Source organism: Acinonyx jubatus, chromosome D4, assembly GCF_027475565.1.
Source record: "Acinonyx jubatus isolate Ajub_Pintada_27869175 chromosome D4, VMU_Ajub_asm_v1.0, whole genome shotgun sequence".
Lineage (NCBI taxonomy): Eukaryota > Metazoa > Chordata > Mammalia > Carnivora > Felidae > Acinonyx > Acinonyx jubatus.
Genome location: NC_069391.1, coordinates 36657026 through 36684675, shown reverse-complemented (window position 1 = coordinate 36684675; position 27650 = coordinate 36657026). Strand labels below are relative to the sequence as shown.

The 27650-nt window shown below is 42.8% G+C and overlaps 2 protein-coding genes, 1 long non-coding RNA gene and 1 other non-coding gene across 10 annotated transcripts in view; 3 read left to right on the top strand and 1 right to left on the bottom strand.

The window, feature by feature from the left end:
- LOC106981277 (phospholipid-transporting ATPase FetA-like) overlaps nucleotides 1–16185 on the top strand; it is a 96346-nt gene extending 80161 nt beyond the window's left edge. For 2 of the 4 annotated variants that reach the window (XM_015079426.3, XM_053204962.1), the window contains 12 exons: nucleotides 833–948; nucleotides 4330–4494; nucleotides 6155–6266; nucleotides 7680–7785; nucleotides 8144–8288; nucleotides 8825–9008; nucleotides 11233–11456; nucleotides 12779–12862; nucleotides 14219–14464; nucleotides 14654–14792; nucleotides 15593–15723; nucleotides 15820–16185. In XM_015079426.3, the coding sequence (XP_014934912.2) occupies nucleotides 833–948; nucleotides 4330–4494; nucleotides 6155–6266; nucleotides 7680–7785; nucleotides 8144–8288; nucleotides 8825–9008; nucleotides 11233–11456; nucleotides 12779–12862; nucleotides 14219–14464; nucleotides 14654–14792; nucleotides 15593–15723; nucleotides 15820–16011 (1844 nt within the window). In that variant the 3' untranslated portion in view covers nucleotides 16012–16185. Of the gene's footprint in view, nucleotides 1–832; nucleotides 949–4329; nucleotides 4495–6154; nucleotides 6267–7679; nucleotides 7786–8143; nucleotides 8289–8824; nucleotides 9009–11232; nucleotides 11457–12778; nucleotides 12863–14088; nucleotides 14465–14653; nucleotides 14793–15592; nucleotides 15724–15819 lie in introns of those variants that run through there. The other 2 variants (XM_053204963.1, XM_053204964.1) reach the window with 2 other exon arrangements.
- Nucleotides 4480–26789, bottom strand: LOC106981278 (uncharacterized). 2 transcript variants are annotated; one of them, XR_008291126.1, is made up of 3 exons: nucleotides 26393–26789; nucleotides 5722–5841; nucleotides 4480–4661 (listed from the first exon to the last, which is right to left on the bottom strand). It is a non-coding gene; the product is annotated as an uncharacterized LOC106981278 (long non-coding RNA). The 2 variants fall into 2 exon arrangements; XR_001431189.3 differs by lacking the exon at nucleotides 26393–26789 and adding an exon at nucleotides 24284–24375.
- Nucleotides 7320–7422, top strand: LOC113593721 (U6 spliceosomal RNA). Its single transcript, XR_003414029.1, has one exon. It is a non-coding gene; the product is annotated as a U6 spliceosomal RNA (small nuclear RNA).
- RUSC2 (RUN and SH3 domain containing 2) overlaps nucleotides 25729–27650 on the top strand; it is an 81226-nt gene continuing 79304 nt past the window's right edge. For all 3 annotated transcript variants that reach the window (XR_008291125.1, XR_008291124.1, XR_008291123.1), the window contains exon 1: nucleotides 25729–25866. The gene's annotated coding sequence lies outside the window, so the exon portion shown is untranslated. The remainder of the gene's footprint in view (nucleotides 25867–27650) is intronic.

Genomic DNA, 27650 nt, shown 5'->3' with positions numbered 1-27650 from the left:
AAAGGTACTGTTCCTAGGGGCGCCTGGGTGGCTCAGTCGGTTAAGCATCCGACTTCAGCTCAGGTCATGATCTCACGGTCCGTGAGTTCAAGCCCCGCGTCGGGCTCTGTGCTGACAGCTCAGAGCCTGGAGCCCGCTTTGGATTCTGTGTCTCCCTCTCTCTCTGCCCCTCCCCCATTCATGCTCTGTCTCTCTCTGTCTCAAAAATAAATAAACATTAAAAAAAAAAATTTAAAAAAAAAGGTACTGTTCCTCAAATACAAACACATAGCCATTCCTACTTTCTCACATACCCAAATAATTTCTCTTTGAGAGCTTGTTACCATATACTTCTTTAGTGTTCCTAGATAGTGGCTTGTCTGAACCCCCAAAGCCAAGATGAAAACAGAGAATAAATCCATGAAGCCTGACCTTAGAATAAGAGATGGGGGCAGACAATATAAGGGAAATTCATACTATCTTACTCTCAGTTAGTTTTGGCCTCAGACGGAAGAGGAAGAAGGTCATTTTTCACTCTTGGTCCTTACTAGGTATGGACCTTGGTCTAGAACCTAAATGTGAGAAGCTAAATGTGATTCTGAATCAGAGTCTTCCACAAGAACCCATGGAACACAGGAACCCATGGAAGAACTGGTTCCATAAGGTCTCCTCCCGCCCTCACTGGCCCTTACGGCATTATTTATCCTCTGTGACTGCTCACTGAGAGCTTAGCCCCCTAAAGGATCAGAAATAAATGTCATGGGAACAGCCTCATGCCATCCCTCAGTGGCCCAGACAAGTTCTTGTAACAATGGGCCTATGTGATTACTCTTCTTAATTTGTTTATCCTTAGTGAGGACACCTGAAGATCGAGTAATGTTGTTTTGCAAGGGTGCAGACACCATCCTCTGTCAGCTGCTCCATCCATCCTGTAGGTTCCTCAGAGATGTGACCATGGAACATTTAGATGTAAGTGTTTAGGTTGCCCGGGAAGGAAACTGTGGGTGGTTCTTTGTATGCAGATATGTGTCCACATATATGTCCTTGTGTCTGTGTGTTACTTATATTAGTATCTTAATAACATTAGTATCTTAGTATAAGATATTAGTATCTGTGTCTCTTTAATTGATGGAAGAATAAAAACTACTTCATTCTGTGGTATTCCTACAGACTCCATTGCCAACTTCTGTGTCAAGAATTTAGATAGCACAGGATCTCAGGGGCATGACTGGGCGTGATGAGGATTGTATCTGTGGGAGCACTTCCCACAATCAAAATGGTTCTCTCTGTAATTCCTGGTTTCAGAGGTCCCATGGTCAGACCTAGAATTTGCTTCAGAATAGGGCATGCTAATATGGGAGGCCCTACCTCACCAACCATGGTGAGAACACACAGTTTTGAAGGTATGGAGCAGAAAGCACCGGGCCTGGGCTGTTTAGGGGACTGTTGTTTGTCACTATCCTCTGTTATCATAGGATTAGAATCCCCAAGTATACCACTTACCTACCCCACCCCACTTCCACCTTCTAGGATTTGAGGTATATCTTAGAGAGGGAGTGGCTCCTTCTGGCACTAGAAAGAAAAAACAGATCTATACTCTCCAGAATTTCTACTCATAAACCCAGATATATTAAGGGTTGGGGGAATAGGACAGGGTATGGGATGGGAGAGGGAGAGATCAGAAAAAAAAATATTTTAAAGAAAAAATAGATTGGAGAAAATGCTATTTTATTAATCCATTTTGTCTTGTCCTTACATTAACACATAATCAGAAGTCAGAGAACAGGTAAGTCAATAAACACATGAAAAGATATTCAATTTCATTAGCCTTTAGGGCAATGCAAATAAAAACCTCAAGATACTACTTCACACCACTGGGATAGCTAGATGATCAGATAATAATAAGTACTGACAAAGATATAGAGAAATTATAACCTTCATACATTGCTGATGGGAACGTAAAATGATGCAGCCATTTTAGAAAACAATCTGGCAGTTGTTGAAAAAGTTAAGCATAGAGTTATCATATCACCCAGCAATTCCACTCCCAGGTTTATTCCCAAGAGAAATGAATAGACACATCCACCCAAAAACTTGTACACATATGTTTACAGTAGCATTATCTATAATAGAAAAAAGTAGAAACAACCCATATGTCCATCATGGATGGCATGGATGTATGGATAAATAAAATGTAGTATATCAAAACAACAAATACTGTTACAAAAAAGAATGATACTGATACATGCAGATGAACCTTTAAAAAATTATATTAAGTGAAAGAAGCCAGTCACAAAGTCACAAAAGGCCACATATTGTGTAATTTTATTTACATGAAATGTCCAGAACAGGCAAATCTATAAAAGCATGTAGACTAGTGGTTCCAAGGGCCAGGGGGAAAGAGAATGGGAATGACTGCTAATGGGTACAGGGTTTCCTTTGCGAGAAATGAAAATGTTCTGGAATTAGATAGTAGTGATGGTTGTACAACTTTATGAATATATTTAACCACTGAATTATATAAAGGGGTGAATTTTATGATATATACATTATATTTCAAGTTTTAAACAAAGTCTATGAAGTATCCCACACAAGACAGCTCTTGTGTCCTATACTGTGTCCCAGAGACCACAGTATACATCCACAAATGGACTAGTCTGAAAAACATATCCTTTAACCTTCCAGAACACACAAATTAGAGTATCTTCTCAGAGGGCATTTCCATAGGCCAGCTCCAAAGATGATCATAGAATTGTTTCAGATGTTTTGACCTGCTTCCTGCTACCAACCTTAACAGACACCCATATGGCACCTGACTACACTACAGTCTGTTAACCAGTGATGATAAACTTGTAAGAGTGAAGCTTATATTCAGGAATCAAGAGTCAAAAACTCACTCCTACTAAAGCACAGTTCCAGGCGCTCTAATACAGGAATCTGCAAACAGGTCATACAAAAACAAGAGACAGTCAGGGTTTGGCCCCAGGGCCCTAGTTTGTTCACCATGATAGAAAAGAAAATAACACAAGTAAGGGGTAAGAAAGAACTTTAAAGCAATATGCTATATTGTTATCAAATGGATTAAGAATCTGTCAGTGTATTGTTAAGCTTATAAGACCTCCTTCAGTATCCTATGCAAGATCAGTTTCTGCCATATCTCTTCCTTCTTTTTTTTAATTTTTTTTTTTAATTTTTTTTTTCCAACGTTTATTTGTTTTTGGGACAGAGAGAGACAGAGCATGAACGGGGGAGGGGCAGAGAGAGAGGGAGACACAGGATCTGAAGCAGACTCTGTGCTGACAGCTGAGAGCCCGATGCGGAGCTCAAACTCATGAACCATGAGATCATGACCTGAGCCAAAGTCAGATGCTTAACTGACTGAGCCACCCAAGCACCCCCATAAAATCTGCTTCTAACCCATCCTTAGTTGGATATGAGTTCTGCCCTAAACTACCCATACTCTTCACCCACACCTCCTTATGACCAAGAGTATACTTTGCAAGATAGTTAGCCATGGTTAGTTAGGATATATCAGTGGCCATGGAGCAAAAAGATGCTAACTCAGCCAGAGAGCATTTCATCAGTGGCCTCATTAACACTGCTGGCTGTAGTTAATCAACTGAGCTAGTCAGCTGTAGACAAATACACAAGCGTGTATGCTTTTGAGGTACCCATTGGATGCTTGAAGGAAGGCAGGAAAACCGGGAAATAAAATGAATGTATGCTTGTGAAAAACAGTAACTCCTTTGATTATTTTTTTATAACAACTCCTTTTCACTTTATTACTCCATTCTCATATTATAGACATCATAATCTTCTCTGTAAGCAGTGAGTTATTATCCCAATTTTACAACAAATAAATCTAGAAGGCTTCATTTCTCGCAGGGTCACACAGCAAATTAACTACAGGTAAAAGAATTTTCTACATTTCAGAAGTTCTTTCTTTTCTTTCTTTCTTTCTTTCTTTCTTTCTTTCTTTCTTTCTTTCTTTCTTTCTTTCTTTCCTTCCTTCCTTCCTTCCTTCCTTCCTTCCTTCTTTTTCTTTCTTTCTTTCTTTCTTTCTTTCTTTCTTTCTTTCTTTCTTTCTCTCTCTCTCTCTCTCTCTCTCTCTCTCTCTTTCTTTCTTTCTTTCTTCCTTTCTTTCTTTCTTTCCCCAGAAAGAAATGTCTTTAGGACATTTTGCTGAGAAAGCTCACCAGTTGTTTTCTGGTTAGGCTAGGTACTAGCACTATGGTACTAACTATTAAGCCCTATTTTGCAGGCAGATGGGCCAGTGGGGTCAGTCTGCCACTCTCTAAACTCAGCCCTAACCCAGTCCAGGCCTATTCAGTGCACACACATGTCTTCCAGGATTTTGCCGTTGAAGGCCTCCGCACCCTGATGGTGGCCTACCGAGAACTGGATAACTCATTCTTCCAGGCCTGGAGCAAGAAGCACAGTGAAGCCTGCCTGTCTTTGGAGAATCGGGAACATAAAATGTCAAATGTCTATGAAGAGATTGAAAAAGACTTGATGGTTGGTGTGAGGAAGCCAGGGACATATTGGGGGCAGAATTGGGGGTGGCAGTCAGCAGAGTGAGCAAGATCTCTGAGAGTGGCTTCCAGCAGATCAATAGGTTCGAGCTTCTCTAGATACAGGATACTGGAATCCAAGCTGATTCGGGATGTCCTAAATCTTTCCCCCTGTAAATAATAGGGGGAAAACACTAGTTATAAATTTTATCTTATCCCAAAGCTGCTCACAGAAACTAAGTAATCTGGGAGAAATGAGGATCTGAATAATGCACAAATTAGATAATCCACAACTAATTGATGGAATAATCAAGACAAAATATTCATTCATTCATTCATTCATTCATTCATTCATTCAACATATTTATTAAGTGACTCCTATGTGTCAGGCATTGTTTTAAGCCCTGAGCATGTAGTGGCAGACAAAACAGACAAAAAAGTGACATATGTAGTATGTCAGATAATGAAAGTGCTGTTGGAGAAAATAAAGCTAGGGAGTATCAGCATATGCATGTATGTCTTGGAGAGGGCAAGACATAGTTGCTATTTTAAATAGGTTGTTTAGTCTGAGCAGAGACATGAAGAAGGTGGCAAGCCAAGCAGATCTCTGGGGGATTAGCTTTCCAGACAGAGGGAATGGCATGAGTGAAAGCCCTGAAATAGGAGCAGGCCTAACTTGTTAGTTGAACAGCAAGGTGCAGTTAGTCTGGCTGGTACAGTTTAAGTGAGGAGGAGAGAATAAAAGGACGTGAGACAGGGAAGTAGTAGAGTGCCCTCATAAGCCAGTGTAAGGACTTATAATGAGATATGGAAAGCCATTGAAGAGTTCAACCAATGAAGTGATGAGATAGCTTTCAAAACAATCACTCTGACTGCTGTGTTGAGATTATACTATAGGGGAGCAATCATAGACCAAGGGAGACCAATTAGAAGGTAGTTGGAATAGTACAGGTGAGAGATGATGATAGCTTGGACTAGGTAGAAGTAGTGGAAGTGGTGAGGAGTGGTCGAATTTTGTACATTTTTTAAAAGGTAGGGCCAACAGGATTTGCTAATGGATTAGATTATAATATGAAAGAAAGAGAAGTTAAGGGTGATCCCAAAGTATTTTTTACCTGAATGATACAGGTTGGCTCTGCTATAAAAAGAGAAACTATTGATACCAAATGAGAAAACACAGAGATCCCAAAGCTTACAAATCTCCTTCCATAATCAGTTGTTAGGTTAGTACCTCTACTCTGTCCTTCTGGAGGCCTAGCAGAAATCAGCCAGTAGTTTGTCCATCTGTCAGTTCCTCAGACTGAGTCCCGGTGCCCAGCCCTGTGGCCAACCCTGCAAGCCAGGAAGTATGCTGTGAAGCAAGAGAGAACGGAAAGTGTGTTGAGAAACAGATGGTTTAGAAGTGTCACACAGCTTCATGTATGACTTGGGCAAGTCTTTTCCCTCTTTGATCCCTAATATTCTGTTTTTAAATTTGATTTATGTGTTTGAAAAGCTGAATCTGTTGAGAAGCAGAGTGTGCTGAATTTTATACTATCTGGATCCTCATGCCAGGACAGAGACAACTTAATAAGAATGTGATGAGGTGCCAGTTGAGTTGTTGGGTAGAGCTAAATGCTGTGATGCTCTCCTTTTTCCTCACTCACTGCTATCTCTGTTCAAAGCTGTTAGGGGCCACAGCCATTGAAGACAAGCTGCAGGATGGAGTACCTGAGACAGTCACCACCCTGAACAAAGCCCAAATTAAAATGTGGGTCTTAACTGGAGATAAGCAAGGTAAAGGGGAGGTCCTGACCTGACCAATCCTCTTCCTTACCCACCTTAGCCATTTCTTTATATTATTTTGTATTTTCTTTTTGTCTTAGCCATTTATTTCATAATTACCTTATAACCCAGGCCAAGTCCTTACAGGACATCTTTACTCCCAGTCTTGCACATAGTTTGTTAAGAGTTTACTTTATGCCGGATGCTGTATTAAGCATTGAGGAAACAGAGATGATTCAATCAGACATGATCCCTGTCATCCAGAAACCCACAAGCTAAAAACTTTGGAGTTATCTTTGACTGCACCCTCTCTGTTGTCCCAAAGATTCATTCTCTCACCATGTCCCACCGTATCTTCTGAAGATCCCCTTGACTGTGCAACCACCTTAATTCAGCCTTTGTTCCCTGTTTGCTGTACTTCAGAACTTCTGTAAAAACTTCTGAATTGATTTCTGTCTCTTGTCCTTATTAATTTCAGTACAGCCTACATATGATCAGTTTAATCTCACTAAAATATACTACTTTTATATGTTATTCCTCTGATCAGATACCTTTAGGAACTCCTCATGGTAAAGTCAGACTCTACTGTCTGGCCTTCAAGATCTGGATAATTTCTTGCTACTTACATATACTGCAACTTGAAGTGACCATCATCTTTAGTATGTCCCAAACAATCAAATTCCTATTCTAGAGCCTCTGTTTGAGTTGTTTTCCCATTTGAAATGTTTTTTTCTTCACCTAAATAAGTCTTACTCATCCCTCAAAGTCTTTTTCCAGGAAAGTTTCTATAACAATTCCAATCTCTCCTCTGAATTTTGATATCACTTGCAGTCAGGGTTCAGGATTTATTTTTTGGAAAATTTTTTTCCTTAGTATGAATTTATTCCAAATTCCAGATTTCTTGATGTAAAGAAAAGACCACAACCAAAACATCCCAGTCCCCCATAAAATCTAGCATAAACACAGGCACAGGGATGTACATCCTGACTATTTGGAGAAGTGTATACGCTTTGGAATTGTTTTAAGAAATGAGGGAAAGATCTGTTGAAAGACTAAGCCAGAATGGTGCTTGCTTCAGCAGCACATACGCTAAAATTGGAATGATACAGAGAAGGTTAGCATGGCCCCTGCACAAGGATGGCAAATTCATGAAGCATTCCACATTAAAAGATGAGAAAAAAAGAAAGGCTAAGCCAGAATGATCCTAATTATTGATAAATTATTCAGAAGTCTGTACTAGGTAAACAGTCTCCTGTGTGTTTGAATATGGTCTCCAGTGACTCATGAAAAATACACTTTGACTGCATCCATGGCAAACATGAACAAATGGACTCTGTTGCCCACTGTTAGAGCCTACGTATGTGTACACTTTTGTAAAGACCCTGTCACAGACAAAATGTGACGTGTGTTCACCCTTCCCTGTAGAGACTGCTGTGAACATTGCCTATGCCTGTAACATATTTGAGGAAGAAATGGATGGGATGTTTATCGTGGAAGGCAAGAATAATGAGACTGTTCTGCAAGAACTCAGGTACAGATAGATGGGAGAACTGCCACGGTTCATTTAGTATGACTCCCACACTCCAGAAGGAACAAAGAAGAAATGGAGAAGGGGAAAACAAAAAAACCTAAAATACTTTATATGATTTTGTGCAGAAGCATTACAGCTCAAGGAGTTGGAGTTCTGAGGTTGGAGAAGTGTGGTGTGTGGTGTGTCGATGGTCAAGGACCTAAGGCAATGGCAGGTCTCAGGAGGCAGTCAAGTCTGAGGTTCTGGCTATTGCTTTGTAGAGGCTCTATCCACATTACCCACTTTCATTCTGGGACACTTTTTCCTTCCTAACTCTGGGACTTCCAGTCAGACATTAACCAGTATTCTTGGCTTTCAGGTCAGCCAGGGACAAGATGAAACCTGAGTCTCTACTGGAATCAGACCCAGTAAACATTTACCTCACCTCGAAGCCCCAAATGCTCAGAATACCTGAGGAGGTGCCCAATGGCAACTATGGCTTGATCATCAATGGCTGCAGTCTGGTGGGCAACACAGAGCTACAACTCTGTTCTGTTCTCCCAAAGAACTCTTCTCCTAGGTCCAGCCCACTTCAGGGAAATTTCAAGACCACTTCTCTGTTTCATGAGTCACCCTTTCCCCCCCTCTCTTTTGATGCCCTTTCCTGATAGACACCTTTCCCTATCCTTCTCCAGGCAGGACTAATAAGGAAAGAGAAGCTAAGGGCATATTCCTTCCTTATCCAAATTCTTCACCACTGATATGACCTGTCATTTAGGGGCAAGGGGGAAGCAAACAGAAACAAGTCCTCCAAAAATGTCACTTGGCCTTATAGCCCAGCCAACTGGGCTGACTGGTTTCCAATTGGAGGCTGTGTCAGTTGTGAGGATGCCTAGAACTGACTTGGGCACTTGTCTCCCTTGGGAATGGAGCACCTGGGAGCCTCTATGCCTGACCTAAGTAATACAGGAGAGTATGGAGATGGGGAAGAGCCTAGAAAGGTCCTGTCCTGAGAGCCTTTTTGGGCAACCTGAAATGTGGGTTTGTTCTGATGCTGCAGGCCTATGCTCTGGAAGGGAACCTGGAGTTGGAGCTAGTGCGAACAGCGTGCATGTGCAAGGGAGTTATCTGCTGCCGGATGACACCCCTTCAGAAGGCCCAGGTGGTAGAGATGGTGAAGAGGTACAAGAAGGTGGTGACACTGGCCATCGGGGATGGGGCCAATGATGTCAGCATGATCAAAGGCATGTGAGGGTTGGGGGCAGTAACCTTCAACCATGGGCTTGCCCTTTCCTTCCTCCAGGGACAAAACTGACCTCGGTGGCACTGTGTTTTTGGTTCACAGTCCTGCATATCATATGTATTGTACATTTATAATGTTTTGCAACTTCATTCATCCTCCTCTATACCTACCGTCCCACTTATTTACACATGCATATATCAGTCCATATGCAGACATGCACAAACATTCAGATTCATGCACTTACACACACACATACACACACAAATACACATGGTTCCCACAAGAACATACGCATATATTCACAGAACAACAGGTTGTGCAACTACCACACCATCTTTCCAAGATGGCATCAAAGGCTACATGAAGAACCCCTGAGCAGGAGTCACAATCTGTTCTGTTTTTGAAGGCTGTAGGCCTGAGCAATGTTAGGCAGAAGACAGGACTGCCCAACCGAGGAATTAGCTGTGAGGCACAATGCAGGGATCTTTTCTTCCCTGAAGCAGTGTTTGCAAGAACTTGCTCTGACTTCCCTGGCTGAAGAAGAATAGCAGACTTACTGAGGCCTTGGACCAATAAAAGCAAATGACTGAAACTGGTTTTAATTTCAGCTGAATGTTGTTGGCTTCCAGCAACTTGTGGTTCTCTGAGATATGGACAATACCTAGAGATCCTCTAGTCCAACCTCTCTCCCCATCCAGGAAACACTAGCAGACATTCTAGCCTCGGCTTTAATACTAGAAAGTATTCTTGCGCTCTTCCCCACTTTCTAGAACTCCTCTGATTTTTAGGGCCTTAGAGGTTTCAATTATTCCATTAAGCAATACAGTAGGTATATACCAGAAGATCAGTGAATTTACCCTACACTAAGTAGACTAATTAAAATTTTTAGGCACTTCAGTCTCATTTTCCATCAATCCTAATCCTTGTTTTATCCAGAAAAAGTCCTATTAAGCCTCCTAAAGAATTTGCTACTCACTAACAAAGTATGTACATCATTATTTCCTCCTAACAGGTGGATTTTAGCTCCTTAAATAAACTTAGGTAATTAAATATTATGTTAGATTGACATCCATGCTGCATCTTCAACTGATGTAAATGGCTTTAAGTGATAAGAAAAAATTTTTTTAATATATGAAATTTATTGTCAAATTGGTTTCCATACAACACCCAGTGCTCATCCCAAAAGATGCCCTCTTCAATGCCCATCACCTACCCTCCCTTCCCTCCCACCCCCCATCAACCCTCAGTTTATTCTCAGTTTTTAAGTCTCTTATGCTTTGGCTCTATCCCACTCTAACCTCTTTTTTTTTTTCCTTCCCCTCCCCCATGGGTTTCTGTTAAGTTTCTCAGGATCCACATAAGAGTGAAAACATATGGTATCTGTCTTTCTCTGTATGGCTTATTTCACTTAGCATCACACTCTCCAGTTCCATCCACGTTGCTACAAAGGGCCATATTTCATTCTTTCTCATTGCCATGTAGTACTCCATTGTGTATATAAACCACAATTTCTTTAACCATTCATCAGTCGATGGACATTTAGGCTTTTTCCACAATTAGGCTATTGTTGAGAGTGCTGCTATAAACATTGGGGTACAAGTGCCCCTATGCATCAGTACTCCTGTATCCCTTGGGTAAATTCCTAGCAGTGCTACTGCTGGGTCATAGGGTAGGTCTATTTTTAATTTTTTGAGGAACCTCCACACTGTTTTCCCAAGCGGCTGCACCAGTTTGCATTCCCACCAACAGTGCAAGAGGGTTCCCGTTTCTCCACATCCTCTCCAGCATCTATAGTCTCCTGATTTGTTCATTTTGGCCACTCTGACTGGCGTGAGGTGATATCTGAGTGTGGTTTTTATTGATAACAAGAAATTTTTACCTCAGCATCTGGACAGCAGGAAAGAGCCCAGATGGCTGTAGGAGGTACAAAGACCATCCAGGAGAGCTTTCTAGTACTAGCCATGCCAGGCATTCTTGAGTGGCAGCATCCAAAACAAAGTGTAGATGAAAGGGCTATTTTCTGACAATCCACTAAAGGAAAAGGGCAATCCACTCAAGAGAAAAAGGCTCCACTAAGTGCCATTTTGAGCTGGGCCTAACAGTGTTTTCCAAATGTAAAATAAGGGATTTGTACAACATGATCTCAGACTTTCTTTTACACTTCCCAGGCTGGTAGCCCAACTGACAAGCTCTGTGGCTGAGAAGCTTCTGGGATTTCTTTGCAGCTGCCCACATTGGGGTTGGCATCAGCGGCCAGGAGGGAATGCAGGCCATGCTCAACAGCGACTATGCCTTCTCCCAGTTCCACTATCTTCAGCGTCTACTCTTGGTCCATGGCCGCTGGTCCTATAATCGCATGTGCAAGTTTCTCAGCTACTTCTTTTACAAAAATTTTGCTTTCACCCTGGTGCATTTCTGGTATGCCTTCTTCAGCGGGTTCTCTGCACAGGTAGGAGGTCAGGTGGTATTCCCCACTCTGGTCAGCTGGGTCTTCTCTACCCACCCTCCACTTTAGCCAGCTCAGACCCTTTTTCTTCTCTGGAGACCAATGTATGATATGCTGCCATCCATCCATAAAGTTCCTTATCCATGGTGATCCCATCTACTAACCTTAACACTTAAACTTATATTTCCATACCCTAACTTTTCTGGCTTAGCTCTGACTTGGACTTCACCTTCAAAACTCTCCTGTAAGATATTTTCAACGTTGACCTTACATGGAGACATAGTTTCCAAACATAGATAATATGGGGAAATGCTTGGATCTTGGAGGGTTTTTTTTAATCATCCAAAGTAATCTTTATGGAACAGGCTAAGCCTCAAAGACTTGCCAGACAGGGTGACTATGGGGTTTACCTGTAGCCATACTTCAAAACACAGCTTCCCTTTACTTCTACTTCCCCACCACGATCCCCCTTTTCCCTGCCCCAGACATGAATTGTTGTTGCTCTAATGAATTAATTTCACATTTGAGTATTAAATCTCCCCCATAGTAGTGGGGAAAAGTGACACCTGGATGTTTATGTTCTACAAGGAATCCATTTTCCTATGAGAAGTTTTTCAGGGTTCTCAAGGATTCCCAAGAAAAATAACCTCAGGAATGATTATCTTGGGAGATCTCTACCACCTTTGTTACCTTGGGCTCTGAGGGAAACAGACTGGTCAGCTGAAAGTAGTAGACTTGTATACCCCCAGTGTCTAGCAAAGCCATTCTAGTTTCTGAGAGGTGTGTGTGTATGTATGTGTTTTGCTGACCTCTTGTGGCTAGTAAAGGAGCCCTCTCTAGGCCCCAGGATGGAGCACCCAGCTGGGGGAGGGTCATTGGACTATTCTACTTGTTAGTGTTAGAAAGTGTCCAGTGTAATAGAAGCTACTGAATGCCATAAATCAGAAAAAAGACGCCAGAGGCTTATATGCCTGAGAGTGCAGGGATCCAGCTAGCATTCCCTAGCAGGCACTTGGGATCTTTTCTGTGCAGGCATGGATCGTTCAGGTCATGGCAGTAGGGTTGATCCAATTAACCTTGTAGGGTTGGCCACAACCAAACTTGATATGGCCTTGCCCAGCCTGAGACCCAGGGTTCTAAATCGAGTATGACCAAATAGAGATTGGGGTCACCCTTCTCTGTCAGATTTCCGAAATCCAAATCCTGCTTTAGGTTAGTATAGTGCTAGGTAGTTGGGGGCAAATGGGGCTCTCTTGAACCTGGGAGGTAGAGCTGGGATTTTGGAAAAGAGGGGAATCTAAGAAATCTCCTTGGTATTCTTCTAGACTGTTTATGATACCTGGTTTATCACTTTCTACAACCTTGTCTACACCTCCCTCCCTGTCCTGGGCTTGAGTCTGTTTGACCAGGTAAGACCAGCAGCAAGCCTCTTAGTCAGGGATAAAGCCCCTAGGCCCTTGAGGAATGTTCCCAAGAGTGGGGGGGACAAAAAGAGCTGAGTTCTACAAAGTCAATTATAAATGTAATTTCTAGGGCAAGGAAGGGAACTCATCACCTGAAGAGGTATCATAAGATAAAGATTCCTTCTCCCCAGAAATTAATCATTAGTTTTATAAATCCAAATTTTCCTGTGTTCAATTTTATCTTTATAGAGATACATGGAAATTGTGTCTTATAGTAAATTGAGTGTGCATAACAGTAGTGAAAGGATATAGAGTTATTAGGGCAGGACTAGGTAAAGCAAGGGGCTTCAAGAAAGGAGAGACCCATACAGAGATAATAAGATAAACCAATGCAAGGTGGCCTAGGTGAGAGTCCTAAAGTCCACGGATGGGAATGTGGGTATGATATTTTGAGTCCTAGGGAGTCAGCCTATGGGATACCATCTATCCCTGTCAGAAATTTCCTGGGCATTGGGGGTCCTGGTACCATACCTCTCCCTCCTTTTCTACCCCAACCTCCAGTCTTGGGCACAATGAATAGAATAGAAGCCTCCAAAGAGGAATAAAATAGCCAAAAGAGGACATCATGGGATCATGGTTCCTGGTCTCCATCAGGGTAGGAAGGAAAATTCTCCATGAAGTAGCTGCTAGCCTCAGAGCAACTAGAGGGATGAGTTGTGTCCTATCTAGCTTCAACTAATCTGGCTAATTCTAGGGACCCAAAACCTCTCAAAAACAAGCCCCAAGCTTTGTTATTCAAAGTTTCAGATTTAGGAGATGAAGAAGATCCAATGGCATCCATATATAGAATCCTGTCACCTGAGTTCACCAGTCACTATAGGAATGGGAGGAGCATCACAGAACATGGATACCTCCATGGGACTAACTGGTCCCCACTGGCTTCCCCCTCTCCTTTTACTGGCCCTTGATAAAAAATATTCAACTAAGGGATCACTTAAAACTAGGGACTCATGTCCCAACTGCCCCCCATCCCAAGCTCCTGTCCTCCCTTCCAGCTACCCCAACCCTAATTACCCCCTTAACTCTGCAATCCTAACTGCTTCCAGGTCTTGAACTTACCACCATCTTGAACTTCTCTTAGCTTTCTTTAACTACCTAGATCCTTGCCTAGAGTATGGGACTTCACGAAGGGTCTGTGGTCACTGCTCTGTTCTCTGGTTCCACTTCTCAAGTAATCCATGAGGAAGCTCCTAGGCAGCCTGGCAGCAGACTCAGTGAGGGGGAGAAGCTTCTACTCTGATGGAGATGGGACCTTCTATGGAGAGACCCTGAGCCTTCCTCCTTACCCTCTGGTGCTTCCAGGACGTGAATGAAACATGGAGTCTACGCTTCCCAGAGCTGTATGAGCCAGGCCAGCACAACCTCTATTTCAACAAGAAGGAATTTGTGAAGTGTTTAGTGCATGGGATCTACAGTTCCTTCATCCTGTTCTTTATCCCTATGGGGACCATTTACAACTCAGTACGCAGTGATGGGAAAGAAATCTCCGACTACCAGTCCTTCTCCCTAATAGTGCAGACCTCCTTGCTCTGGGTGGTCACAATGCAGGTGTGGCCAGTGTTGGGGGGTGGGGGGTGGTAGGGAAGGGATTGGGTGGGGAGCCTGTCTGGAAGAAAGGGAAAGAAGAAGGAGGGAGGGAAGGTGGGAAGGGATCATCCTCCATTACGGGACTGGAGAAGGGAGGTGGCCGATATGCCCCAGATTGTAGAGTATTGCACATAAGAGGGTGCTTTTCAGATTGCCTTGGAGACAACCTACTGGACAATGATAAGCCACATCTTCACCTGGGGTAGCCTGGGTTTCTACTTTTGCATCTTATTCTTCCTGTACAGTGATGGCTTGTGCTTAATGTTCCCCAACGTCTTCCAATTCCTAGGTAAGGCTATGCCCACCCAGTATGTGGCAAGGAGGTTGGGGGTAGGGTTGAGGAGTGTGAATCAAATACATTTGTTTAATAAATGTTCACTGAGCACATATTACTATGTGCTAGGTTCTGTGGATATAGATATGAATAAGACATGGTCTCTGCCCTAAAAGGATGCAAAATCTAGCTGGGGGAATATTTTACCCTGTTAGATTTTCTGAGATATTTTCAAATTTCTTACCTAACTTGATTTTTGTAAGCATCCTATGAGGTACAAAGAGCAAGAATTATTAGCACCATTTTAGAGACTGCAGGTTTTTAAAAATTATTCAAATCTAGCTCTCCTGGTTCCCAGTCCAATATCCTTTCTACTGTGGCATACTGCCTTACTGTCTCCCACATTAATTTTCCTATCTCTCATCTCTACTTTGATGGGAGCAAAATATAGAGAGGGTAGATATTAGATGTGGCTGGCTCTCATCTGTCATCAAGCCACTCATTTTCCCCCCTCCAAAACCCTGCATCCCATTTTTGTATCTAGGCCAATGTTCTAGGATTCCTGTAACCTACCCCCATCTTTCCTGGCCTGCCCAGCCTTTAGAGGGAGACAGAGGCATGTGAATTCACAGTGACTTTGCCTGTAGAAAAGCACCTCACTCTAATTCTTTTGCATTTATGTTATTAGGAGACTAAATGGTCTCCAAACCAATAACTTCCTTCTTTGGGTTGGAGAGTTATCTAAGTTCTGGCTGACAGCCCCCTTCGTCTAGACTCTGGTTAAGCCTTTCCCCCTCCTGGCTCATTGTTTACAGGTGTGGCCAGGAACACTCTGAACCTGCCACAAATGTGGTTGAGTATTGTCCTCAGCGTGGTCCTCTGTATTTTGCCTGTGATTGGGTACCAATTTCTCAAACCACTATTCTGGCCTGTCAACGTGGACAAGGTGAGTAGAACAAGGAATCTACCCAGATATAATTCATGGCCCTCTTTGCCTTTGCCTCTGTGGATAAAAACACTGTCCTTCATGTTCTGGCTATAGATTATGGACAGAATTCATCTTTGCACGAAACTTCCACTGCCACCCCCAACCCGGACCAAACTGAAATATGCAAGCTGTCGACGTTCTGCCTATGCATTCTCGCACAAGCAAGGCTTTGGGGCCCTCATCACTTCTGGCAAGATATTGAGGTCTAGGGTATCCAAGAAAAACAGCTTTCTTTTTAAAAAGTAGAGATCCATAGGGAAATCTCAAAGGAATCAGTCATTACTCTTCCTCCCTTGTATTCATACAACTTAATAAGGATGGATTTGAGCCCTGGGGAAACCAGCATAAACCTGCCCTTTAGCTCTCATTTCACGGGCTTCATTCCCTAGAAGGCTGTGTCCAGGTAAGGCAAGGAAAGGTAAAGAATCTGTAAAGGTAAAGAACCCCCAGATATCTGTCAGAGTTGCAGCATTTCAAGAAAAAGCAATGTCAGGCCTCCCTTCCACCAACCCTTCCAAGTTTTAATCCAGACAAGAAAATATGAAAGTAGTGGGTGAAGAGATGCAATATAGGAAAGGGAAAAGAAAATATGACTTAAGAATCTTACTTTGGGCTCTGTTTTCCATACCCAGAGTAACCATAAACCTTCCAGGGTCCCACACAAACATACCCCATCCAGGCACCCTTCTCAGGTTTATCTGGGGAATTCAGGGTGAATCTTTTTGCTGGCCCTGGGTAGCAAAAGGAGGCAGTTATGAAAAGCTGGTCATAAGAAGCTGAAGGAGTTTCTGGATAAAAAAAAAAAAAAGAGGTGGTTCCTGCCTTGAGGGGATATAAGTCATAATTGATGAACACATGTCTTCATTCCATAAAATTACTTAGAGAAGAAATTGTATGTACTTGGGAAATTGTTTCTGAGAAGTTTATGGAGTAATAAATTGCTTAATTTGGAGTGGAGAGATTTGTATGATCTGTTGGATCCCAGTGACAATAACATAGTCCAAGCAATATCATTGGCCCACAGGTCCCCACCATCCTCCCCCTTCAAATTAGTTCAGTATCTCCCTCCCCACCCGCTTTCTCTCCTTTTTCAGCTCCATTTCACTTCATACCTCAATATGACCACATCCTTTAACCATATAGCTTTTTCCCCTTTATACACCTTACATATTGGTTCCTAAAGTTCAGTACCAGGTTCTCTGCACATCTTTCTCAGTATCTTTTCTGAGTGACTTCATCCAGATGCATGACTTCATTTACCAGCTCTTTCTCTTAGATCCAGATCCATTTATTAAACTGATTCTGGGGGCGCCTGGGTGGCTCAGTCGGTTAAGCGGCCGACTTCGGCTCAGGTCACGATCTCACACTCTGTGAGTTCGAACCCCACATCGGGCTCTGAGCTGACAGCTCAGAGCCTGGAGCCTGTTTCAGATTCTGTGTCTCCCTCTCTCTCTGACCCTCCCCCGTTCATGCTCTGTCTCTCCCTGTCTCAAAAATAAATAAACGTTAAAAAAAAAAAAAACTGATTCTGAAATCCTTCATTTAGTTGAATCTTAGGAAATTCACACTCAGTCCACCAACATATATTAATTATTTTGCCCCAGAACTTTACCCCAGAATGTCATCACCCTCATCACAGTCACCCAAGACAGTATGATGGAAATCATCCTATACTCTTCCTCTAGTCTGATGTCTTATAAGTCATCAAGTAATGTAAATTCTGCATCTTTATTGTGTCTTGTTTTCAGTTCCCTCCATTTTTACCACTGTTGCCCTTGTTCAAACTTTGATCACCTCTCATCTGGATTACTGCATAAAATCTCCCAACTCATGTTCCTGGTTTTCCTCTTGTCTAAAGCATCACCAATACCACTTCCAGAGTAGTCTTTATAAACAGCAAACTTGGTCATGTCAGACCCCAGCTTTGTACCTTTTAGTGGCTTTCCATGCCTTCTGGATAAAGCTAAAATTGGGACATTTTATTTTTGGGCCCTCTCTACCTTGTCTTACACTACTCCCCCATGTGCATTCACACTAGCCATGCCACTTCTGGTCTTCATGTCATCAAACATGCTATTCTTACATCCTAAAATGCTTTCCCTCACCCTCTTCTTCATCCAACAAACTCCTAGTCACCCTTCAAATCTCAGAACAGTTGAAAGTAGATAGAGGTGGTAGTCAAACAACATTGTGAATATACTAAATGCCCCCTGAATTGTATAGTTTAAAATGGTGAATTGTATGTTTTGTGAATTTCCCAATTTTTTTTTTGAAAGATTAGATTAGGCAGTCTCCTCCAAGAGCTTCCCCTAATTCCTCAGTGTGACTTACATACCCTTCCTATTTATTTAATTGCTCTCCTGTGTGTACCTCTTTCAGTGACACTTATCACAGGGCATTGTAATCATTGATTTACTTGCTATTCAAAGCATATAATAGGCCTTTAGTAAAGGTCTATTGAATTAATGAACAAATGAAATGAAAGGATATTGAAATCTGCTTCTCTGCCTGTTTTTCTTCTTTCCCCGAACAGCATCACCACCCACTAACTCAGACCGGAAACCTCAGTCTTTCTGGACTCCTCCCTTTCATTCTTCTAATCCAATCCATTCTGTTACCAAGTTCCATTTACTCTTAGAATGTCTTCAAAACTGTCCCTTACTATCCTCCCCAGTCCCATTGCTGTCATCATTTCTTGCCTAGATTATGGCAACATCTGCCTCTCTGGTCTCCCTGCCTCTGGTTCTGCTTGTTTCCAATCCATTATCTATACCACAGAGAATGACCTCTTAAAATACAAATCAGATCATGTCATTTGCCGGTTTAAAAACCTTTAATGACTCATCATAGCTTTCCTACCTGGGTTCTGCCTACCTCTCTAGCTTCATCACCAATTTCTGCTGCATATGCTCTCATTTTTAAAAAGTTTTTTAAATGTTTATTTTTGAGAGAGAGAGACAGCACGAACGGGGGAGGGGCAGAGAGAGAGGGGAGACATAGAATCTGAAGCAGGCGCCAGGCTCTGAATTGTCAGCGCAGAGCCCCACATGGGGCTCGAACCCACAAACTGTGAGATCATGACCTGAGCGGAAGTTGGACGCTCAACCGACTGAGCCGCCCAGGCACCCCTATTCTCATTTCTGCCATATCAAACTATTTGTAATTCCTCAAAGGTTCCATTGTCTTCAGAAGCCTCTATGCTTTGGCTCTTTGTATTCTCTCCTCTTAGAATACACCTCCCTCCTTTGTCTAGCTAATGTCTATCTGCTCTTCACTCTCAGCTTTGGGTCACTTCCTCTGGGAGCCTTCACTGACACCCAACCTCCTATTCTGATTTGGGTGCCTCTTCCTTGGACCAGACCTTCCTTATATTAGACCACCTTGTATATTTCTCTTATTTTCAGTTCTCAAGATTTGAATGTATTATCACTCACATGCCTCTTTTAATTATGATTTACTTATCTGTCTTTTCTGCTAGGCCATGATGATCTCCTTGAGGACAAGAACTCTGTTTCATTTTGGTATTCAGTACTGGCACTTAGATTATTAATGTTTTTCAGTGAATGACTAAATTAAATCTACTACCTTTTATTTGTCCTAAACTTGCCTCTTACCCTGTCCTTTCAAAATAAATCTTATCCTTTGGTATGTAGTGTTCAGTTATACTTTAGAGGTCTCTTTTTATGAAACATGGTCACACATGGTCTCCCTTATAAGGCATTTGTAAGAATACAATTTGGACCTATAGTATCCCCCAAAGCTCCTGAAGAATCAGCATCCTCTCCTGGTGGTTTATGTGCATCTTGGGAGATTTGAGTCTCAGTCTCTGCTAAGGATCCAAGACAGCACATGCCACGTTCCAAACTGAAGGGTGAGATGATCATGCAAGACTTGGAAAGGGGGGTATGAAAAATAAGTGTGCAACTTTTAATCACCTCACCCACCTTGAGAAAAAGGCCAGAAATTTAGACATTGATAAGGGATCTTTAGAGAGAATTACTAATGGACTTTGAGTCCCATCCCAAGTTCAGTTCAAGTTGAGAGGGTTTTAAGGAAATTCTTTGGAGAAATTGATATGATTAATGTGTTTGGGGTTACAGAGAACTCATACCTAACTCATACCTGGAAAATCTAAAAAGCAGGAGAACAATTAGCTACCTTTTTTATGGAAGAGCAAAAAGAGGTGGCTGGTGAGATTGGCCTATGCCCCCATTATTTTTCAGGACAAAGGGATGCATGGGTACTCCCCATAGACCACATATGGGCCATGTAACAGACCTAATTAGGGTTTCTTTATCCTGTCAGAGAGACAGGATCTGAAAAGTTGAGATCTCAGCAGAAGGAAGCAATAGATCTGTTGTCAAATGGTTAGATATTTCTAATTAGATAAAAGGTTGCCTCAGGGTTTGACTGCCTGTGAAGGGACATGAGGTAAATTTTCTATATCTTGATTTTGGAAGTATTTACCTGGGTGTATATATTTGTCAGAACTCATCAAACTGTACACTTAAAATCTGCAAATTTATTGTATGTAAAGTATACTTAAGTAAAGTTTTTTTTTTAATTCTTAGAGATTTCTAAAGGAGTTGTAAGTGACCAACTAGAGCTGAATTCACCCATATTAAAGTAACTAGGTATAGGAGAAATAGCTCAATCAACAGAGAGGGTGTTACCGAAAAACCTACAAAAGGGCTCCTTGAGAGTCAGCTTTAGATACTTGTCAAGAACTAAAACTAGTTTGTGGTAGTATTAGCCAAGTAAGAACCTTCCTCATCTCTTCTCTTTCCACCCTGCTCAAACTCTGAGAGTGCTAGCAAGCTAAGCAAGGGAGAAAAGATAGACATCTACTAATCCTCACCCCCTTTTCCCACTAAACATGGGCATTTATAGTAGGGCCAAGCTGAGAGATAGGAAAAGCCATAATTTTAAAGTTTGAAGTTTAAAGAATTATTTTATTAGTCTGGCTATTTTAATTATTAGAGTGAAGCAGTGACAAGTACTGGTTGCTACCTGAAAATGACCAGAAAATTCATGAAGTGTACAGTCTTATGGAGTGGGTTTAAAGAGTGGAAGACAAAATAAAATGGTTTTATAGTAATCCCTATCCCACAAATCCCATCCTTTCAAGGTTCCAATTTCTCTCTCTCTCTCTCTCTCTCCATCACATTCATCCACATGTACAAGTATTTACTGAGCATCTACTATGATCTGGGCACTGTTCTCAACGTAGAGATACAGTGAAAGCCAAAAATCAAAAAGGTTTCTACTATCATGGATCTTACATTCTATTAAGGGAAACAATAACAAAGTAAACAAGATCATTCAGATAATAAGTGCTATGAAGATACTTTAATAGTGAGGGACTGTGAGAAGGAAGGGGGAGCTACTTTGTATTTAGTAGTCATAAAAGGCCTTTCTGAAGAAGTGGCATGTGAAATGAGACATAAATGACTAGAAAGATCTAGCCTTGCAAAAATATAGTGGAAAGACATTATAAGCAGAGTAAATAGCTAGTTAAAAGTCCCTAAGGTAGGAGCTATCTTTGTGGGTAGGAAAAAGACGCCAATGTAGACAAAACATGATGCACAAAGAGAAGGGTGTTTTGATAGATATGATGGGAAACAGTGGAGAGCTTTAAAGCCAGTTTGGAAGATTGTTCAGGCCACTCTCTGGACAATAGGGATGCAAAAGTGACCTCAGGGAGACTATTTAGTAGGCAATTACAGTTGTCTAGGCATGGCATGGTGGTGGCTTGGATGAGGATAGAAGCAGTGGAGAAATAAGTAGATGATTAGAGGATATATTTTGAAGGTAGACTCAAAGGACGACATGGGTTGGCTACCAAAGATGCAAGCACTGGTTTGTCAAATGATCCTATGGATTTACCCAATGGCTTCTTCTCTGAAAAGCAGGATACTAAATTCACGGATTACTGACTCTCCCCACACAGCCCTGATGAAGGGGTGAATTTGGGTGGTCATGTTTGGTGCCAGTTGACTCCACTACCCCTAGCCACAACTGGCCAAGAGTGGATATATAACTCACTATAGCTTCTCTCTCTCTAGAAATTAGAATTAGAACTCTGGGAAACTAAGTCAGTGATGAGGACAGTAGCTAGTGAGTGGGAAACTAAGTCAGTGATAAGAACAGTTTCGGGAACAGTGGGGCCTCCATTTTAAAGTGGCCATGATTTGCTTTATGAAGGTAAGTGAGCCAAGATATTTAGCCTGTAGCAAAAGCATAAGCAGATGTCCGAAGAGAAACAAAGATATTATTTCATTGCAGGAAAGAACCCCATGAGGGGCCTTCTGAAGTTGGGTTCCATAAGGACATCTTTTTCCCTGTTTTTGCCAATAGCAAAAACCCAAAGGCAATTCCAGTTTATATAGGCCAAGTTTAGACTTTTTCCTCATCTACAGCCTTTTAGGAACAGGGCAAGGTCACAGAACCATCTGGCTCACCCTGCACCTTTTCTTTAAGAACTTGCAGGAAAAATAATTTATTTACCACTGCCAGGAGAAAAGAAACAAGGGAGCAATTCTTTAAAAACATTTTTATGTTTGTTCGTTGGTTTGTTTAGAGAGCACAAGAAGGGAAGGGACAGAGAGAAGGAGAGGCAGGCTCCCAAGTAGGCTCCACACCATTAGTTGCAGAGCACAACACAGGGCTCGAACTCATGAACCACAAGATCATGACCTGAGCCAAGATCTAGAGTTGGAAGCCTAACTGACTGTGCCACCCAGGTACCCCAAGGGCACAATTCTTAGCTCCAACATTTCCCTGCAATTCTAGCTCCAAGATACATATCCAAGATACGTTCAGAGGTTTAGAGAAGACTCAGCATTGGAGGACCCTGGGAGTCATCATAGTCATTTGATCAACTTTACGCCCTGCCTCCAACAACACATTTTATTTATTTATTTATTTATTTATTTATTTAATTTATTTATTTATTTTTACTTATTTTTATTTTAGTGGGCACCAGTGGGGGGAGAGGGGCAAAGGGAGGGAGAAAGAGGAGAGACAGAGAGAGAGAGAATCTTAAAAGCAGGCTCCATGCTCAGTTCAGAGCTTGATGCCTGGCTCCATCCCAGGACTCTGGGATCATGACCTGAGCAGAAATTAAGAGTCGGAAGCTCAACTGACTGAGCCACCCAGGCTCCCCCAACAACACATTTAATTAAGCATTAAGTCCTATTGATTCTATATTCTAAATCTCTCTTAAATCTATCTCCTTTTATCTAACTCCTCAGCCACTGCCCTAATTCAGATCCTCTCACTTCTCATTATAATTACTACAGAGTCTCAATTGGTTTCTTTACTTTCCTGTAACTCAATATCCATGCTCTTACTAGAGTGAAATTTGAAAGTGCAAATCTGTTTGAATACTGGTAATAATGCAAAATGTTTCTATCCATGACAATGCAAACGATTCTTGTTCCTGATGATGCAAAATAATTTTGTCTGGTAGAAAATATACACTTATAAAAGTCAAATCCTCATCTGAACCGGTTTTAGTTTCTTGAATTAGCTCCCTCACTAACTAGTGAGTTTAATATGTGTTTATTTTATATTTGTATAAGACTCATGATTTTACCTTTTCAAAAATTAGCTCATAACACAAATAACAGGAAGTAATCTTTGCTTATTGAAGACAAAAATGAGACTATATGAAATGATAGAAAGATGTGCCATGAACCCAGGGTAGAAGTCAAGCTGAGCCTCCAAAGTGGAACACACTGCTGGAAAGCCCCCCAGGAACCTCTTTGTGTCTACACTTGGCTCCTTTCTTTGAAACAGATTGATCCTTCTCAGCAAACTGCTTTTCTTTGCTACTCAGGCCATTTGGCAAGTAAAAGATGGTCACAGATCTCAGTTTCCATTGTAAGTCCAACTATGAATAAGGGTATAGTTCTCCCCCAATTCCAAATTCTCAGGGAAGGGATTCTGTTTGGCCTAGTTTGGGTTAAGTCTTTACCCTGGACCACCTAACTGTACAAGCATACAACTTTTCATCAATCTCCCTACCTGCAGTCCTAGCCTTCTCCACATCACCGCCCCCCCCCCCAGAATTTTATTTCTGAAATTCAAATTTGATTTGTCATTCCTCCCACTGCATAAAGCCCTTCAATGTCTCTCCACTGTTTACAGAATGTGTCCCAACTCTTTAGTATATCATAGGAAGCTCTTCAAAAGCCCCTGACTATATCTGCTGTGCTCTCTCCATTATACCCCACACCTTAAGCATATCAGTTGTTTTGCCCCTGTGTTCTTTTGGACATGCTGATTCCCCCACACCCTTTACCATTCATTCTTCAAAACTCCGTTCACACCACTTCTGTGAAGCCTGAGGATGCATTACACAGCATGACATTTATCTGCTTCCTTGACTGTGAGCCAACAACCCTGTGAATGCATATGGTCTCAGTCTCTAACTTTCACGAAGCATGGAACCCAGGGAATTTATATTATTTGCTGAGTGACCACCTGCCCACCTCCCACCCCATCCCCCACTGACCTTTGTCAGGAAGAAAGAGACAACAGGATCCTCAATGTCCCACATACATCCTGCCTTCCATGAGGAGCAGGAAGAGCATGAGTTCTCCTAAAGAAAAAAGTTATTCATGACACTTGTTAAAGATGGTAAGGCAGACCTTAAAGGGCATCACAACAGGTATGGGGACCATTGAAATGGGATTTTGCAAATGGGGGAGAGATTGAGCTCAACTCAGACACCAAGAAGAAGAGGGGGGATTTTCTAGCCAAGTAGCAGTATAGGGGTCAGTGGATAGAAAATTACCGTCTTAGTCTGTGCAGGCAGCTATAGTGAAGTACCACAGACTCTGTAGCTTATAAACAACAAATTTACTTCTCACAGTTCTGGAGGCTAGAAATCAGAGATCAGAGTGGCAGCTTGGTTGGGTGAGGGGCTCCCTTCTGGGCAGCAGACTTCCCCTTGTATCCTCACCTAGAGGATTGGGCTAGGGAGCTCTGAGAGACCTCTTCCATAAGAGCACTCATTCAATTCATGTGGGTGCCACCTTCATGATGCAACCACTTCTCAAAGGCCCCGGCCTACTAGAGCCATCACCTTTGGGGATATTTCCATGTGTGAATTTGAGAGACACAAACATTCAGACTATAGATAGCAATTGCTAAGAGGATACATCAGGGGTAAGGGGAATTCTTGCTAAAGGGTCTCAACAGAATTCTTGCTTGAAGGCAGACCAGGGTGGTAAGATACAAAGGGTGGTCAGATACCAAAGGTGGGGGATTCTAACTAAACTGACGTAGGAAGATTCTTGTTCAAACTGGATTCTATGGGGAAGCCCAAGATCAGGCCTAGTCCAGCAGAGAACTCAGAGGATCCTAAAGTTTGAGTCAAAGGAGAGGGTCTTTGTCAGTTCCAGGTTTTACCAAGATTCTTAACCTGGTGATGCATGGGGTACTTTTAAAAATATCACAGCCTGGGGCCTCCCAACCACCACTACACTCCCATCCCAATGATCCTGATTCAGCCGTCTCCGCCGAGGTCAGGCCTTGGTTTTGTTGCTCTATTTTCATTTTCCGTTTTCCCTAAGAGGGTCTACTGAGGTGTCAGGGTTGAGACTTGCCGCTTTAGGCGAAAGTGGGTGCACAGATACACCTGTCTTCGAAGCCATTAGGCCCACGCCCAGGGTCACCTGGGTTCCCGAAGACTCTAGGCGCGCCTCGCCGCGCACCGCCCCGAAGGGGCGGGGCGCGGGCCGCAGAAGGCGGGGCCACAGCGGAAGCCTCGCCGCTCCCCTCGCGGGAAAGCTCTGCGCGTGACTCGCTGCACCCATCACAGCGAGAAGCGGGGGAGGTGGGCCAAACACGGCGGGCCCGAAGGACCGAACCAACGCGCCGTCCGGAGGGGCGGCATGAGGGCAACCCAGATTGGACCATCGGCGCCGCGGCTGCAGGGGGAACCGGACATTACCAACCCGTCTGGAGAGGAGGGGGGCGCCGGCCTGTCCCAGCTGCAACGCGACCCCAGAGGGGCGCGAGACGCCGCCGGCCGCGCCGCCGCCTCCACCAACGCCGCGGGCACCGTAGGATCACGCTGAGAAGAGAAACGAGGTAGGGACGTTTCTTTGGGGGCTGGCGGGGTCCGGAAGACCCATTGCCCTCACGTTCCAAACAATCCCTCAGGGGAAAGCTCTCTGTGCCGCCGCCCTTCCCCTCAGCCCTTCTCCGTGGCCCTTCATCCCCACCCTGCCGGTCCACTCCCACCTTCCTTCCTCCTGACACTTCACCTCTACCATCCACTGAAGCCTCAAGCCCTAAGGACCAAACATCCCTTTGGGCGTCACCCCAGATCCACCCCAACCGTCTCCTCAAACTGTCCCTTCGGTGACACCCCTCAGCTGACTCGCGCCCGGCTGTCATCGTTGTACCCGCATCTCGGCCGCCGAGCACCCGACCCCAGGACTGTAGTAGGGGCCTCCGCATAGCCAGTCCCAGAGGGTCCTCGGTGCCCTCCTCCCCGTTGGCCCCCTGGCTCCCAAGTTGTCATCTTCCTGAACTAGAATAGGATCTTTTTGTCACTCTCACCTTAGAAAATGTTTGGCCTGACGTTTTGCCAGTCCCCTGACACCGCACTTACCTGCTGTGAAGGGCACGGTGATCCCGTGCTCAGGGCTGGCTCGGGACAATCCTGGAGGCAAAGACCATACAGTATTCATTTGTATCCCCAGCGCCAAGCACAGTGCCTGGCACATGTTATCAGCTCAGTTAAATATTTGATGGGTGTATAAATGAATGAATGAGCCCAATGCAGAGGGTGTGAGGCAGAGTGGTTTAGTGGGAAATGTGTCTCCAGTTATATGAAAGGGGGGCGGGGTGGAAAGGAAGAGCATCTGGGGGATTACTTGTGATGCTCATATCAGAATCCTAAAACTGAATATATTCAGTCTTTGAATTCATGAATCTAATTTCATTCTGGTAGGACCTTCTATGTATCATCTGTTTTCCACTCATATTCTATTTACAAATATATATATATAAATAATATATATATATTTATTTATATATTTATATATAAATTTATATATATATATAAATATATAAATATATATAAATTTATATATATAAATATAAATATATTTATTTATATATATAAATTTATATATATATATAAATATATTTATTTATATATATATATATATATATATATATAAAAATAAATGAGGGTTGGGAGCTGCAGAAATTCTTACTGGTAAGTACCTTAGAGGTGCCCAGATAAACTTGAAAGAGCTTTGCCCAAGTGACCTGCTCCTCTTGCCCTAGCGACTAACTACTCCCTCTGGGGAAAAATTCTGGAGACCAGCCACAGCCTTTAAAGCTGACTCAGTGTAGTCAGCTGGTGCTCCAGGACAGGTTGAGGAATGAAGGACCTTGTTGATTTTACCCTTTAGCTCCTGGATACGCCCACTCACACTTCTCAGGGACCGGAGTGGTAGACATCCCAGGCAGGCCTAGTGTGATAGATATCAAAGATTCCTAAATTCTACTGTAGTATGATCAGGCCATATGGGCCATTTATATCTTGGTAGGCCAGAGTCAGGCAGGGATTACCACTATGTGAACAGGGTCAGTAGTAATAGATGAGAATGTGAGTCTTTTAAAGATGGCATTCTCAAAGAACAGCCTGAAACCTGTTTTTGTTGATTCTTAGGAAGATAACCTGAACAGATTGAGATTCCTGAAGGTAAGACAGGGTTCAGAGACCTCAGTTTTGACCTAGGTTCTGTGAGGAAGTAGATGATTTTGCAGAGTGATGGAAAAATGGCTGGGAAGCCGTAGGAGTTGTTAAGCCGAGAAGTACTTGCCTGACCAGTACGGGCATTATTGTAACTGGGGCT